General features: G+C 43.0%; 1 protein-coding gene across 1 annotated transcript in view; it reads right to left on the reverse strand.

The window, feature by feature from the left end:
- CUNH7orf50 (chromosome unknown C7orf50 homolog) overlaps positions 1 to 15,047 on the reverse strand; it is a 65,038-nt gene that overhangs the window by 7,437 nt on the left and 42,554 nt on the right. Inside the window, exon 3 of the mRNA XM_019512930.1 lies at positions 4,255 to 4,336. Within this exon, the coding sequence (XP_019368475.1) occupies positions 4,255 to 4,336 (82 nt within the window). The remainder of the gene's footprint in view (positions 1 to 4,254; positions 4,337 to 15,047) is intronic.

Below are 15,047 nucleotides of genomic sequence, written 5' to 3' on the forward strand. Positions count from 1 at the left end.
ATCCATATATACTTAATTTTCCTTGGTACTTAATTTTCCTCGGTACCAGAATTTACTGAGGGAATTACCTAACATTATATCACTAGCCAGTTGCCCGTCAAGAATGACAGGGGGGCAGCGGGCAGGGGTGGAGCCCCGTGGCCCCCCACCCCAGGCCTGCTCCCCCCTTCCCTCCTGCTACTTGGGGTCTGGGCCCAATCCCCCCCTCCCTGCTGCAGCAGTGGGGGGAGGGGAGGAGTGGGCCTGGGCCTGATGCAGGGGAGGACTGGGCCCGAAGGTGGGAAGAAGCCGGGCTGCTGCGGCAGTGGGGAGCAGCAGTGGGCCTGGGCTGACCCAGCAGTGATGGGAAGAGAGGGCTTGGAGCTGACGTGGGGGAGGGCAGGGTGGGGAAGAAGTGCTCCTGGGCCTGGGGGTGGGGAGGAGGCCTGCTCCTCCCCTCCCCTGCTGTGTTGGGCCGGGCCCACTGCTCCCTCCCCCATTGCCCCAGCAGGCTGGCTTCTCCCCCCACTCAGTCTTGCTTCCCCCCACCTCGTGTCAGGCCTGAGCCCACTCCTCCCCTCCACCCACCACTGCCACCATGGCATGCCCACTCATCTCCCTACTACTGCCGCGTCAGCCCTGCAGGCGGCGATGAAAGAAAGGGGAGGCGCGGGTCGAGGCCAGCACCAGTGACCTCATCCCCCCGTGGCGTCCTGACCATACTCCCCCCCCTGCCACCACCACCACTGTCACCTCCAAGGAGCAAGGGGGGAGGCGAGGCCAGCTCTGGTGGCCTTGCCCCTGCCCCCCCCGCTCCATCATGACCACCTGCAGGGAGCAGGGCAGGGGTTGGGGGGTGAGGCCAGTGCTTCCCCCCATTCTGTCTGCTCTGTTGATGCTGCCTCCAGGGAGCAGGGTGGGGGGGGGTGGCGAGCCAATCAGAGTGGCAATCAGAGTGCGAATAAAGCGTTATAGACAACCAGACAGACAGATTAAGGCTTTTATAATATTAGAAGTTTTAAAAAGTGCTTATGGTGGCACTTGGAGTCTGCTTTGAAGTTAAAAATGATAAGTATGGAGACAGATATGGGGCTACCTTATTCTTAAGTGTATAAAACATCTAATTTTTAATTTGAGAGACAGATGGAATTAAAATAATATTTCTTTAATCCAACTATAATTAATTGGCATTCAACTAACCTTCATTACACTAACAAGTTAATTAGATTTTATTCTCTGTATTGTCTCCTTTTAATAAATAAGCAATAATGAAGACATGTCTAATGGACGCGTTCATGGTTTTGTTTATCAATTCCACTGCCCTTTATTTTGGATTTTGTTTAATTTCCTCTCTTCCACATGGCCATCTTGCCTCTACTCTTCCCTTGCACTTGCTCTGGAGAATGGTTGCCACTTGTTGACGCTGCTGGTTCTACAGTAGCTTTCCATTTCTATAGATGTCCATCAGAAATAGTAGCAAAAAGAATAGAAGTGTCAAATGCCACTCATCTCTTCTCCAAGTTTAAATCATCATTAAAACAATATTTAAGTGCTTCTTACTGAAAATGTAGGCATGGATATCACAGAATTATTTTTTTCAGAAAGCTGGTTTGATGGTTCCAAAGGACACAGTAAAAGTATTACACACATCAAAGAATTCTTGTTAATAGATGTGAGCAAATTTTCAGAATTACTTCTTTTGATGCTAATTTAAAGAAGAATTCTTTTGATGCATCTGGATTAGGCCATGAACAGTATTCCACCAGGTGGCTGATCTCTCATGTAATCAATTAACTGAGCACCCCATCCCTAAGAAAGATTTATCATGAGCAGTCAACTGTATGGCATGAACACATCCATTTTAAAACTGAAGCACATATTATCAGCTTCTGGGTATTTTACTGCACTCTACACACGTAGACGCTAACAAGGAACATTAGCAGGGGGAAAAATATCATATTTGGGTGGCAATTGCTTTTAAACCATGCTGTGTAATTTAACTCCCTAAATGATGACCAATTGGATTATTTGAAGACCAGCAGCTGGCAGAACATATTCTACCCAGGCCCCTGCAGGTGCCCCTCAACAGCTGTAAACATCAGGCACGCATGTTTATCCCATAGTTGCCAGCCAGCTAACAGCTGGATTTTAGAGGCAGAGCACTAATTGATTTCAAAGAAAGGAGCACTGACTGATTGCTGGCAGCCCTCCAGCAATGATCTGGGCATCACCAAAGATGGACCTGGGCAAGGAAAGGAAATGGATGCTTTCTTGTGTATTACATTCCTGCTTTGAGCTCCTGTAGATTTTCCTTGTTAAGAGGGAGATGCATTTGCCAAAAGCCAAAGTAAGGTAGGGTTTTATTGCATGTCAGCCATTCTGCAGTAACTGCCCAGATGCACACACTTTTCCCAAGGTAGATGAAAGCTAATTTTGACAGTTTATCCCTCCTTCATGTAAGATAACTTGAATCTGCAGGGGATCAGGGACAGAAGATCAATAAACTGAGTTAATCTAAATCTGTTAAGCCTGATACTACGTCCATCCAAGTTTATCTTAAACTGGTTTCGGTCATTTTGAAAGCAGTTGATGTGCACTGAACTTTTGTTTTGCTACTGATTTGAATCAGTTTCTGATCACTTATACTGGTTTATGTGCAATTTCTATCCCTAGTCTCTGTGTCACACAAAAAGAAAAAAAAATCATCAACTCCTTGCTCTACCTTCACTGCAGTTATGATAAGGGTGTGTGTTACCCTGTGCTTAACTTAAACCACCTATATAATTCCACTGATTTTAGTAAGTCTGAATGAGGAAATAAATTATTTATTTAAAAAAACATTTACAATGTGAGCTTACCTATATTAAATAACATAAAATGTGTTAGTATAAATAACTGATTATGCCCTGAAAGCTATTTATTTCACTGTTATTTCTCTGCATTCAGAGAAATACAGAAGTAAGGTCTGTAGGCTTCCCAAATCGGTTGAAAACCAAAGCTTTTTGCAGAGAACTGTTAACCAATTTATTTCAACATGAAAAAACCCGTAAACAAACTAATATAAAACCAAATAGATTATTTTGGCTGTGAAATTACTATGAGACAGCTGTAGAGAATGTATATTGTGTTTGATAGGATATGATAGATTGTTTTAAAATAAATAAAAATAAAATGCAGAGCAAATTATTCCACATACCTGCTATTAAATTCTTGTTCTGTGTCCAAACTTTAAAAAATATACCTATGCCACTAAGATCATGTTGATATTTTGTGAATATTTTTGCTGCCAGGAATCTCTGATTATACAAATTTATTTAGTCTAAAATACTTCTAATCATAAAAAGAATACTTTATGTTGGTAGCTGGCTTGACATCTACATAATGTGGAATAGAAAATTATTTTAAACATTTTGAATTATAAAATGAACTTTGAAAAAAAAATCCTTAAATATATGGACAGCATGAAAACAACTAGCAAAAACTGTTCCTTGCTACTCTACAAGAATCAACGAACTGTATATTGTATATTGGCAAGAAGGCTCGTTCTATTATGCAACAAAGGGGAATGATTTGAAACATTCCCTAAATGCCACAGTAACCAGAGGCTTAGTGGAAATCAAATCCATGTTATTTTCTAAGTTATGAAATTGCTGGATTCCAACTTTGGTGCAAGTCTGGCTTCCAATTTTTAAGGAAGATTAACTGACACCCCTTTTATAACCAGGCTAAAGTCTCACCTATGTTGCAATGATAAACTAGATTTGCATTTTGTTAATATGGTTCCACATCTCAGGCAGAGCCTGAAGGGATTTCTAACAGTCTCATCATCTGCCTAGGATCTATGCTTATAGCATTTGGTTCTACATTCTTTAATCTGATTAAGATTCAGATATGCTCTAAACTAATCCATTTGCATTACAAATACAGACTTGCTCTAATTACACTTTTGTATAATAATGATAAAAATTAGGAGGCATAGGCAAGAAATCATCCCAAAGTCTGATACGATCATTGTGGATTAGCTCTTCTACATCTTCTTGAGTCGACTAAAAATAATTGTAACATATTAGCTACCATGACTTGCCAATTTATCTCAAAGAGAAGGGTAAGGACTGATTTGTAAACACAGAATCAAAGTTATCAACTGTACAACTGACACCTTGGCCAGATGAAATAAAAATTAGAAAAATGTTTGGCTCCCATTGGTTAATAAACAACAGCAGTAACTTGCTCTATGTTATAACTTCCTTGAGAAAAAGAAATGTTAATACAAACCTTCTCTTTATCATACATGTGCAAAAGGAGCCAAGTCTGCCTTGTCTTTTGAAACTTCCAGTCTTTGGGGTTTTCAGACCAGCTGCAACAACATAAGTCAAAAAATAATTGTTTAAACTATGCACTATGTAATACACAACTTCTTTATTCATGTAAAACCTTCAGACAATGATTCAAAGTCCTTTACAAAAGTCATGTGAATTGACTTAAAATATCCTTGTGAAATGTTTATTAGCAGACACTGAACAAATGGCAAAAGTGAAGAACAGAAAGGCAAGGTGGCTTGCTTGAGAGTAGCCATACATATCAGTGACACAACAAGGAAGAGAAACTAGGAATATTGCTGGCTGGGAATTTTCCAGTGAAACTGTTTTTCCATTGGAAAACTGATTCTTTGAAACCAAAGTGTGAGATGCCATATCGCCTACCTCATAATGTGCAACAGCCCCGTGGCTACAGTACTTCCCTGGACAAGAGAGGCAGTCTCTGTCTTACTCACTATTGTCAGAGCTGTTCCGCATTGACTCTGGAATTAAAGATTCACTGGCACAGAGGAAGAGACTGAGTACAGAGCATGAAGGTTACAGCACTTGCAAGACAGCACCTTGATTCTCCCATGTATCCCTGCAGCAATTAAAAAGTAAAGTGGAAGAGCTTCCCAAGTAACAGGATGAGAGAGACTTGCCCCAAGCTAACTGACAGGTGGTTAAGGGGACTCCTGGGTTTTGGGAAACAGGGATTCAACTTTCTAGGTTGAGTCAGAATAGACACACAAACTTATGATTTCACACCCTGGGCAAATGCATAAAGGAACAGCTATTGTGGTGCAGGGAAATCTCTCTCCCTCTCTTTGTGAAAATGTTAAAAGGTCTCCAGCTTGTCAGAGTCCAGAATAAAAAAATGCTCCTGGAATGGGAAAAATGCTACCCACACAGCTCTACCCACGACTTCTGATTCCCAATACATAGCTAAAAACATGAGATGTCTTGGCATCATGCTTGCCTCAAAACAACTTCTATAATGTGCATGCCCAGTATCTGCAGATTCTCAGAATATCTCACAAAAAATTTTAAATATGTAAAGCATGGCTGGGCTAAAATGTCAGGCCTAAGACTGCAATTTGGGTATAGTAAAAAAGTTAAGCTGGTACGTTTTGCTGTAAATTAGAAAAAGGAAGAAAATCTACTATAAGCAACCTAACTGGAATGTAAAAGATGCATTTATTATAAATGGAGAATGTAGTAAATGAATATTTCTTCTTTAAGCAACAGTAGAATAATCTGGAGTGAATACTTCTCTTTCACCTCCAAAATATATCATAGACATCTAATAAAGTACTAGTCAATATACTGAAAGCATTATTGAAAGACATAGCACTGTACTGGGAAACACAAACCCTAGTAAACTAATATTACTGGATTTTCCTGTGAAGAAAACTAAGTCTCTAGAGTTACGAAGCACGACAGGTTTTAATGTCACAGTTTGTTTTACATAGTAATATTGAGCACAGAAATCAATTAGAGAGCCAGTTGGGCAAAAGAATTAACAATGTTCAAACACTGTCAAGTCTGATAAAATAAAACAGCTCTCATATAAAATTCACTTTACACTGGCAAATAAATTGTTTGGTGAACCCAGTGAAAGACCAATCTGTCCAGACAGGTTTCATGACTGCCTCTGCAGAAAGCTGACAGGCACAAAGAATAAGCTCCTTTTTTTTTTTTTTTTTTTTTTTTTAACTTCACAATGTTTCCAAACAAAAAGTTGTAATTGGGTGAATTCAGTGGAAATTTACCACAAAAAATTAGGGCTGTCAATTAGTGTTAATGCATACAATTAAAACAAGAACCAATTAATTTTTTAACGTGTTAATTGCGCACGTGGCTTTGGAGCCCACACCCAGGCTCCACATGCAGGTGCGCAGCTGCAACATGGATGCAACCAGGAATACAGCTCGGCAGTGTGTACAGCAGTGCCCAGCAAGTAAGTCTGTGGAGGGGGAGGGCAGATCAAGGCCCCCACAGGGAGGGAGGGAGTGGGGCACAGGCGGGGGTATGTGGGAACCCAGGGCCAGGGCAGGTCGTGGGATGGAGCTGCAGGGGGGCGATGGCGCCCTGCTGCTGTGCGCACCCCAGGGGAAGGCATGGGGGGCATGTGCCCCCCAGATTTGTGCACAGAGCAGAAGTGGGCTGGAGCTTTGCACCCTGTTGGCTGTGCCCCAGGAGCCAAGTGCTGGCCCCATGTCCCCTGCCCACTCAGCGGTGGGAAGAACATGGCATTGCCACGGGTCTGTCCCAGGGCAAAGGCAGCAGGGCACAGAGCCCCAGCCTGCAGCAAGTAGCCCGTCTCCACCCTGTGCACAAATCCGGGGGGAGGGAAGGCACATGTCCTGCATGCCTCCCCCGGGGATGCGCACAGCAGCAGGGATCCTCCTTTCACTAAGCCCCTGGGCGAGCCACCCACAGCTTCATCCCAGGACCTGTCCTGGCCCTGGGGTCCCATTCATTTTAGCCCCTGCCCCACTCCCTCTTTCATCATGGGGGCCTTAATCTGTCCCCCCCTGCCCCTTCTCTTCCCCTCCCTCTTCACAGATTTACCTGCTGGGTCCTGCTCTACACGCTGCCAGGCTGCATTTCTGTAGGGTTACATATTTCCAGTTTTTAAGAAGAGGACACCCCTTAATATGACTGTGGGGAGAATGCCCTTGCCCTGCCCCTGCCCCTTACTCCCAAAGCACAGCTCCCCTAGCCCTGCTGCTGCCCCTCAGTCCTTACCCACAGTACCTCACATCCTCCCCCCCCGGCTCCAAACCCCACACACAGAGCCACAGACCCCCACACCTTCACAGATTTCCTCCCACACACACACCTCACAACCACACCCCAACCATACAAAGTACCTGCATAATTTTGTGTGCTTTTGAGTTTTTCTGTGCATAATTTTGATTTTTTAGCTGTGTGATTAAAATTGTGCTTAATTGCAACGAATTTTTTAATCACACAATAAATCACAATCACATTTTTAATCATCTGACAGCCCTACAAAAATACAAGGTAAAAGCAAAAGAATTATTACAAACTAGGAAGGAATCTTTAACAACCCCAATGCACTAACTTTTTATACCATCAAAGCTAAACCCACAAATTAAGAAATGTAGTCTAGAAGTCCCCTATGGCATGCTACAGTTAAACAAACAATCTCCTGGAGAACAAATGCCACAGGGGGAGGTTTGAAAAACAGGGACAGGAAAGCTGAGGATCCAAAGTCAGGAAAAATAAAAAGTCCGTTAGAAAACAAAATGCTTCAGGTATTCATGATTTAGACTTTTGTACCATTTCACCTCCCAGCTGGGTGCCTGCTGTTTGCTGAAAGGCTATCACACATATCAAATCCCTGGAGCATAAAAAATTAACAGTGAACAGAAAGGAAGGAAAAAATAAGACCTACTTTACTTGGAGTTTGCTTGCACAGACAGTCATTCATTTGTATGCAGTTTCTCTACAAACCAGACATATGCATTGGCTGCAAAAGGGGAAGCTGGCATACAGGCAAAAATGAATATAGCTTTGTAGCAAATGACTTACCAAAGTCTGTTCTTTCTTTTAAGAAAAACCATGTGGCATGGACACGATGTTGACGGAAACTTTGCTTGTTTCTACTTCACTGGAGAAACTCTTTGTGAATGGTTAATTCTAGTACATCCTTGGCTCTGGCACAGTTAGCTTCAGAGTTGGATACCATTTAAAGAAATGGCATTATAAGTAAGTCTTTTTTTTATCCCATATGTGGGTTAATGGTGCATTCAGATTCTCTTAAGTTTTCAGCCAATGATTTTTTTTGCATGTGATCCATTCATTGTTGGGCATCCGTTCCCTCCTTGCAACATACAGCACGGCCCATTCTTTGCCAAAGAACCTGAGACAGGGTTAATGTAAGTTACCTAGAAGGCACTTTATAGGGGGGGTTGCTGCATATAGCTGACGGGAAACACCCAGTTATAAGCTTTCATCATAAACAGCCTAAGGATTCCACTAATTCAGATGACTGAATGATAGGATAAAACCTACTAGATGGGAAAAGTAACATGGCGGGCATTTTCAAAATTAACGGAAAGTATTACTTTATGAACTGTAGGATGCGGCAGAACTCTTTCCGTTAGAATGATATATTTAATAGTAGTGAATTGCCGGTTAAGAATGAGAGTGGGGATGGGGGTGGGGAGACCAGTGCTGTGCCATGCCACTACCACCCTGCGCCGCCTCCAAGGGGCTCCGTCCCCACTGTCATTCCCCACATCCGGCTGTCTGTCTGTGCGGAACACTGATTGGCTGTTTCAGTCAGCATTGTGACTGGCTGCTGAGACAACCAATCAGAGTGCTCCAAGAGCATTACAGTCAAACACACAGACAGACGGACTAAGCCCTTTATATATAGAACATTATTTTTAGGGTTGTTCCTTCTTTAAAGCATAAAGCCTTCCAGTACAACAGAGGTCCTTTTACCCTGCTTATAGGCAGAGGTTTTGTTAAATAACTAGTTGTGTCTTGACATATTAGAGCAGTGGTGCTCAACCTTTTGGCCCTACGGGGCCAAATGAAAGGCACGGGGCTGGTCTATAGGCCAGATTAGACCTCACACGCCAGCATCAGGCCTGGGAGCCCTGCATCGCCTCCACTGAGTCCTGTGTGTGGAGTTTGGGCCCTGGAGGCTCCATGCTGCCTCCGCCTGGTCCTGCATGCTGGGATTGGGCTCTAAAAACCCCGTGCTGCTGCCAGGTACTGGGATTGTGCCCCATGCCACCATGCACATCTGACCTAGCATGCAGAGCCATGGCCTGTGGGGTTCTCCACAGACCCACGGGGAACCCTGCAGGGCTGGAAGACAAAGTACCAGGGGCCAGATCTGGCCCATGGGCAGGGGGTTGAGCACCCTTGTATTACAGCACTAATTACAGGGTTTTTTTTTTCCTCTGGAGTGATTTAATACACACTATAAATAAAATTAACTCCATTCTGTCTGAGAATAAGCCCTCTTTATAGACAACTGCATCATTTCCATAGTTTGAATGCATTTGGTGGCCTTTACAATTAACCATGTCTGGCATAACCCCAATGTCTAATATAACAAGTAATGGAACTAAATGGAGAAAGGCACCGATCTACAATAAATTTTTCCACTAAGCCTAGGGCTAACTTTTTGTCAATATATTACACAAATAGTAATTAGTATTTCTGTACCCAGTGACTGTTTATATCTTTTTTTATAAGCACTAGTTGATTGAAAAAACATGCAACTCACATTTAATAGAACTTTCTAACTGATATTCCAATGTTAGCAAAGCTGAAGACATACCAATAATGGAGTTCATTGCTGCTTAAATCAAACAGTCCTGTGATGACAGTATCAAGTTGGCAGGGAAAGGGTTACTCAAAACTGTCAATGGTCCATCCAACTTATATTTATAACTATGATAGTCAGTACATCAACTATTGGAGGAGGATGTCACACCAAACATGGTTGAGCTGTATCTTCACAAGAGGTTTTTCTCCGGAAAGCAAGTACGTATCATACTTCATGTTAAATTGCTTAAGCATGTGTATACTGAGGCATTCTGGTAATATCTACAAAGCTGCCAAACAGTGCCTGCGTATTATGCATTTAGAGGGCCACTGACAGCATGTAGGGAAAGTGCACTGCAGAATGTCCTAGTACAAAGAAAACTAAAATGAAAATCATTCAGACCATTTCCACAGGCACAGTCAATGCCAAGCTGTGCCTGTGTAAGATCATCGTAAGTCCGTGTAAGATGTCTGCATAAGATCCTGAAAATAAAGTGGGAAGACAAAATGTCAAACACAGAGGTACTGGAGCGTGCAGGGCTGACATGCTCAGAAACCACTATCAAGAAGAGGAGGTTCAGCCATGTCAAGAAAATGGGAGGAATATTGTGTACAGCAAGTTTCGAGACAGCTCTAGAAAGTGGGGTCACCACCTATGGCAGCACCACAATGTATAAAATTATACACAGATTATATGAAGTTGTTCAATATTAATGTAGAAAGCTGGAAGGAGTGCACAGAATCCCACTGGACCTGGAGGGAACATCTCTGGCACTGGGTGCAGCTCAACATGAAGTGGCTTTGATCCAGAGGATGGAAGCAAAAACGAGAAAGCAGAAAGCCACGTGTTGAAAACTTGACTCCAATTCAGATGACACGTGCATCTGTGAAACTTTAAACAGGTTGTGTCACTCTTGAATTGGGCTGGTCAGCAACAAATGGATTCATCAGGCATCTGACTAGACCTCTTACATGTACACCATGATCCAGAGGATTGATGGTTGCCTACTTACTGTGCGATATGCACAAACTACATTTAGAACCATGTTATTAACTGATTCGAACAAAGTGAAAAAGTTCTAGTGTGGACAAGGCGAAGATGACAGCTAAGATGACAGCTTAGTCTTCACAAGTGTCAAAGACACAGGGTAAAGTTGCCTGCTGCACCCTCTTCGCAGCCAAGTGGCCAGGGATTTCAACCAACTGCGGGCAGTCCTGGTATCCAGTACACTGCCTGCCATAATCTGGCCACCCCAGGAGTCTGTCTAAGGTGAAGCAAGCAGGAGTTGCATAAGCATGGCAGCCTTGCTCAGAATCTCTGTTATGGCCTTTACATGAGCATATCAGAGATACCGGGTCAGCCCACAGGTCCATCTAGCCCAGTATTTTCTATCTCCCAGTGACACAGAACAGATGTTAAAAGGAAGAGTATTTATGCAGGGCCAATCCAGACTGATGATCTGGTCCCTGCCCTTCTTTTCTTATAGCTTCCAGCATCTAAGACAGTGGTTCTCAACCTTTCCAGACCTGAGGCATCCCTCCATAACTTCTGTGAAAAAGCAGCACCCCATTTAAAAAACTAATTTATTTACTAGTGCTTACCTGTTTGAAGAGGGGCTGGGAAGGAGGAGGAGCAGCCAGCAGGGAAGAGCCCGCATTTATCTCACCAGACCTGTGCTTATCTCCTTTCTCCCAATGGCACCCTTCAAGGGCCATTGCAGCACCCTGGCTGAGAATCACTGATTTAGAGGAGGTCACCAGCCCTAGTATCATGTAATACTCACTGATGGACCTATCCTACATGAATTTATCAAATCCTCTTTTGAACGGGGTTAAATTGTTGGCCTCTACATCATCTTGTGGAAATGAGTCCCACAATTTAATTATACACCACGTCAAAAAGAACTTCCTTTGATTAGCTTCACGGCACTGCCATGGTGCTGCTATGTCTTGCTATGTAAGATAGCTAAACTAGGGCTTCTGGTTCCAGCTCCACTACTCCTAGTTCTGGAGGTCGCAGGGATCACTCTGCAGCTGTCACGGTGGGCTGCAGGATCAAAAATTTTGAAAACCACAGTTATAGATGATAGAGCTCCTGTTCTACACCAAATAAATACAGTAATTTCAGAAACCACCATGATACCACAAAGATTTTTTTGGTCCCTTTGTTAGGATATGCAAGCTTAGACAGTGTGTATATTAGAGGAATTCTTTTATGGTCAGCAAAAGACCTTTTCCAGACCCTGAAGAGGATCAGATGGGGTGAAGAATCCCTCCCTCTCATATGGTTATGCTTAAGGAGAACGTCTATCAGTCTCTTCTCCGGCTTCACTTAACTTCTCACAGTGACACACATCTTGATCAACAGGTCCCACCAACACCACATTTAGCTGCAAAAGCTAGTTTAAAACAGAAGGGGCCCCCTGCTTCAGAGACTGCACTCACTAAACACATAAAGGGCTCCTTCCATCCCTCCTTTCTCCCCACAAGCTTCACAGTATGTGATATTTTCTATCCCCTCCGATTTCAGGGACTACTTGTACTGCCCGCTAATTCCCCATTTTGCCCTATATCAAGCTCTTTCCCATTTTGCCCACAAGCATGGAGCTCTATGGGTTTCCCCTGCTCTATACCAGGACATCTGTTTTTCTCTTATTTTCCTCCATAATGGGCTCCTGCATTTTCCACTGAGTTTAGGGCCCAGTGCTCCTCCTCAGGGTGTTCTCCCTTCTTCCACCATGCTAAGGACTGCACTCTCCTTATTTCCCCCCTTCCCCTCCTCCCACCACTATTGTTCTTTCTTTTCCTTCTGTTTAGGACATTTTAAACTCTTCTGAGAATAGGAGCTGAACTGAGGTGCAGGTACTAATATGTCTGGCTGCCCTGGTTCTTTAGTCTACAGATAGCCAGAGAGATGGTTGAAGCTGCTGGCTTGACTAACCAGTTGAAAGGGGCTTCCTGTTTGTCCCTCATATACACTGTCTTGCTATCCTTGATCTTCACCAAAATCAATTGGGCACCATGCAACTGAGGCTCAGAACATTCCCTGAGATTTTGGCTTGAAGGGTTACTTGACTGGTGTCGGGACAAAGCTATCATGGTACAGACAGGGAAATCCCACCTACCTGAATATAGGCCTTCGCTTTGCTTGGGCAATGAACAAGAGAAGCACAACCAGAGTAAACCAGAAAGCAGTACAACCTGTCCTATCTTTCACTCAATCCAACCTTACAATTTAGGTACAAAGAAAATGCCAACACTACTCTGTGTGCATTGCTCTACTTGACATACAGTTCAAAACGCAATCCCGATGGTTTCCAGTGTATTTTTTGTGTGCATCAATACATTTTCCATGATAAGGAACCAGTGTAAGCTTTTGGCTAATACAATCAGGGACACGATTAAACAGATGATTATACTATGTAATTCAGTTCACACCCAAACTAAAAACCAGCTTTCACAGGTGAATCTTTTCAAACAATTGCACCTATTGCTGGTACAATGTTACATTTTTAATGAGGCACTGTCTGCATCTACTAGGTTTAAAGACACCTTTAGGTCTCTCAAGTGACACAATATTATAGAAAAGCTGTACTTGAGAACCTGACCCATCATGTTATGATGTCTCAATTCAGCCAAGAGGTGAGCTACATATTCCAGGCAATGAAAGAACTTGGCTCATGTTGCCAGAGCCAGCATGGGGCAGAATTTTTATTTTTTTGTGGACAAATGGTTGGTTTGTGATAGAATTACTTACACTAACAGTGAACACAGTCCTTACCATTGCTACACAAGATCCAAGCACTACCAGCCTCTTCCCAACCGGCCCCAATTGCACCGCAACCAACCAAGTGGCAACTCATTTCGAGGTAAAGCATCCTGCCCTTGAACAGAGATGAGAAAGTGGAGGAAGGAAAAGGAGAGGAATTCCACTTTGCAGTGTACTCTCTCCTGTGGAAAGACCTGCAACTTCTGCAGACAGATCTGTGGCTCAAGGATTGAACTCTTAAGTCACCTCAAAACTCATTAATGAGCTGTGGTAGAGACTCAAGGGATTCCTGACAACCAATCTCTTCTTAGGCCACATCACGTGAAAATATTTAAGAAGAAATATCAAGTGTTATCTTTATGTATTCATATCTGAGTCAACTACTTTCTATGTCTCCTGCTTATTATTACACATGCTTCTTTCTTTTACCTAGATGATTTCCTTTCTTCTGCCAGGATGAAGGACTAATAGCTCACAAACAGGCATTTCTGAAACAGTTGCTTCACCGGGTATAGGCAGAAGATGCTTGTGGAAGCATATGTTCTCAGTGAACACTAAGCTTTGAGTTGATGCTTTGCAAGTCTGCCACATTTGGAAAATAATTCAAAATGTAAATTATGGATAGATTAAAGGAAGTGAGTAGAAGGTGAGCTAGTTTGTAACTTAGACAATTTTACACAATAGTAAGGAGATAAGAGAGGATTCTGAATGATTCTGCATTCTTCTAAGCTAGGGACAGAAATTAGAAAAACACAAACCGGTATAAGTGATCAGAAACTAGTTCATATCTGTAACAACAGAAGTTCAGTGCATATAAATCACTTTCAAAATGGCCAAAACCGGTTTAAGATAACCCTGGATGGATGTAGTATCAGACTTTAATTGATTTAGGTTCAAGTGGTTTACTGAACTTTTGTCCCAGATCCCATCCAGATTCCAGTTAACTCACAGTCCCCCAGCATCCCAGGATGTTTTACACTTCCTCTGCAACCTCTCCACCCTTTGCCTTGGCCCAAGCTGTCGGCTCAAGCAGAGCAGGCAGATGTGCTCTAGAGCCTCCCCCGTCTCCGGCTTTTGGCCCGAGCCACTGCAGGCATGTTGCTGTATTTCTGGAATCAAAAGTGAATGTCTGTTCACTGGCGTATCCGCTCAATCTATGCAGCTTAGACTAACCTGCGAAGATTGAATCGGTTCAGCCTCCAGCTTTTTGACTGGTGTACTTAGCCCTAGTGTAGTTTCTTTTTTCCTGTTTTCTTCCTTTCTTGTTGCCATTCTTTGGAAAGCAAACATGCTTATACTGCTAATCTCAGATCCAGCATGGATATTCTGTGCAAAAATGAGATGGAGGTAGTGACTAAATTGTCCCAGATAAAGTTTCTCCATGTTTTTTCTGGATGTTTAAAAGAAAAAAAAGACACACACTGATGAAGCTATTTTGCCAGAAGAAAATTCTCTAAAATTGTCAACAGAGTCTCGAATCAATGCCACAGTTTTGGCAGAACAGTTATATTGGCAATGCTGCTCAATCTATGGTTTAAAAACAACTCTTAATATGTTCTTGCATCTGGACCAGATAACTCCTGACAGACGCCTTCTGCGGCGGGGGGAGAGATGGAGGGGGAAGGTCATGACACTTTCTCTTTTGGCAATAATCACAGAGAGAAAAAGGAGAAACAAGAAAGCTG

This window comes from Gavialis gangeticus, unplaced genomic scaffold (genome assembly GCF_001723915.1).
Source record: "Gavialis gangeticus isolate Ggan-Ray unplaced genomic scaffold, GavGan_comp1, whole genome shotgun sequence".
Lineage (NCBI taxonomy): Eukaryota > Metazoa > Chordata > Crocodylia > Gavialidae > Gavialis > Gavialis gangeticus.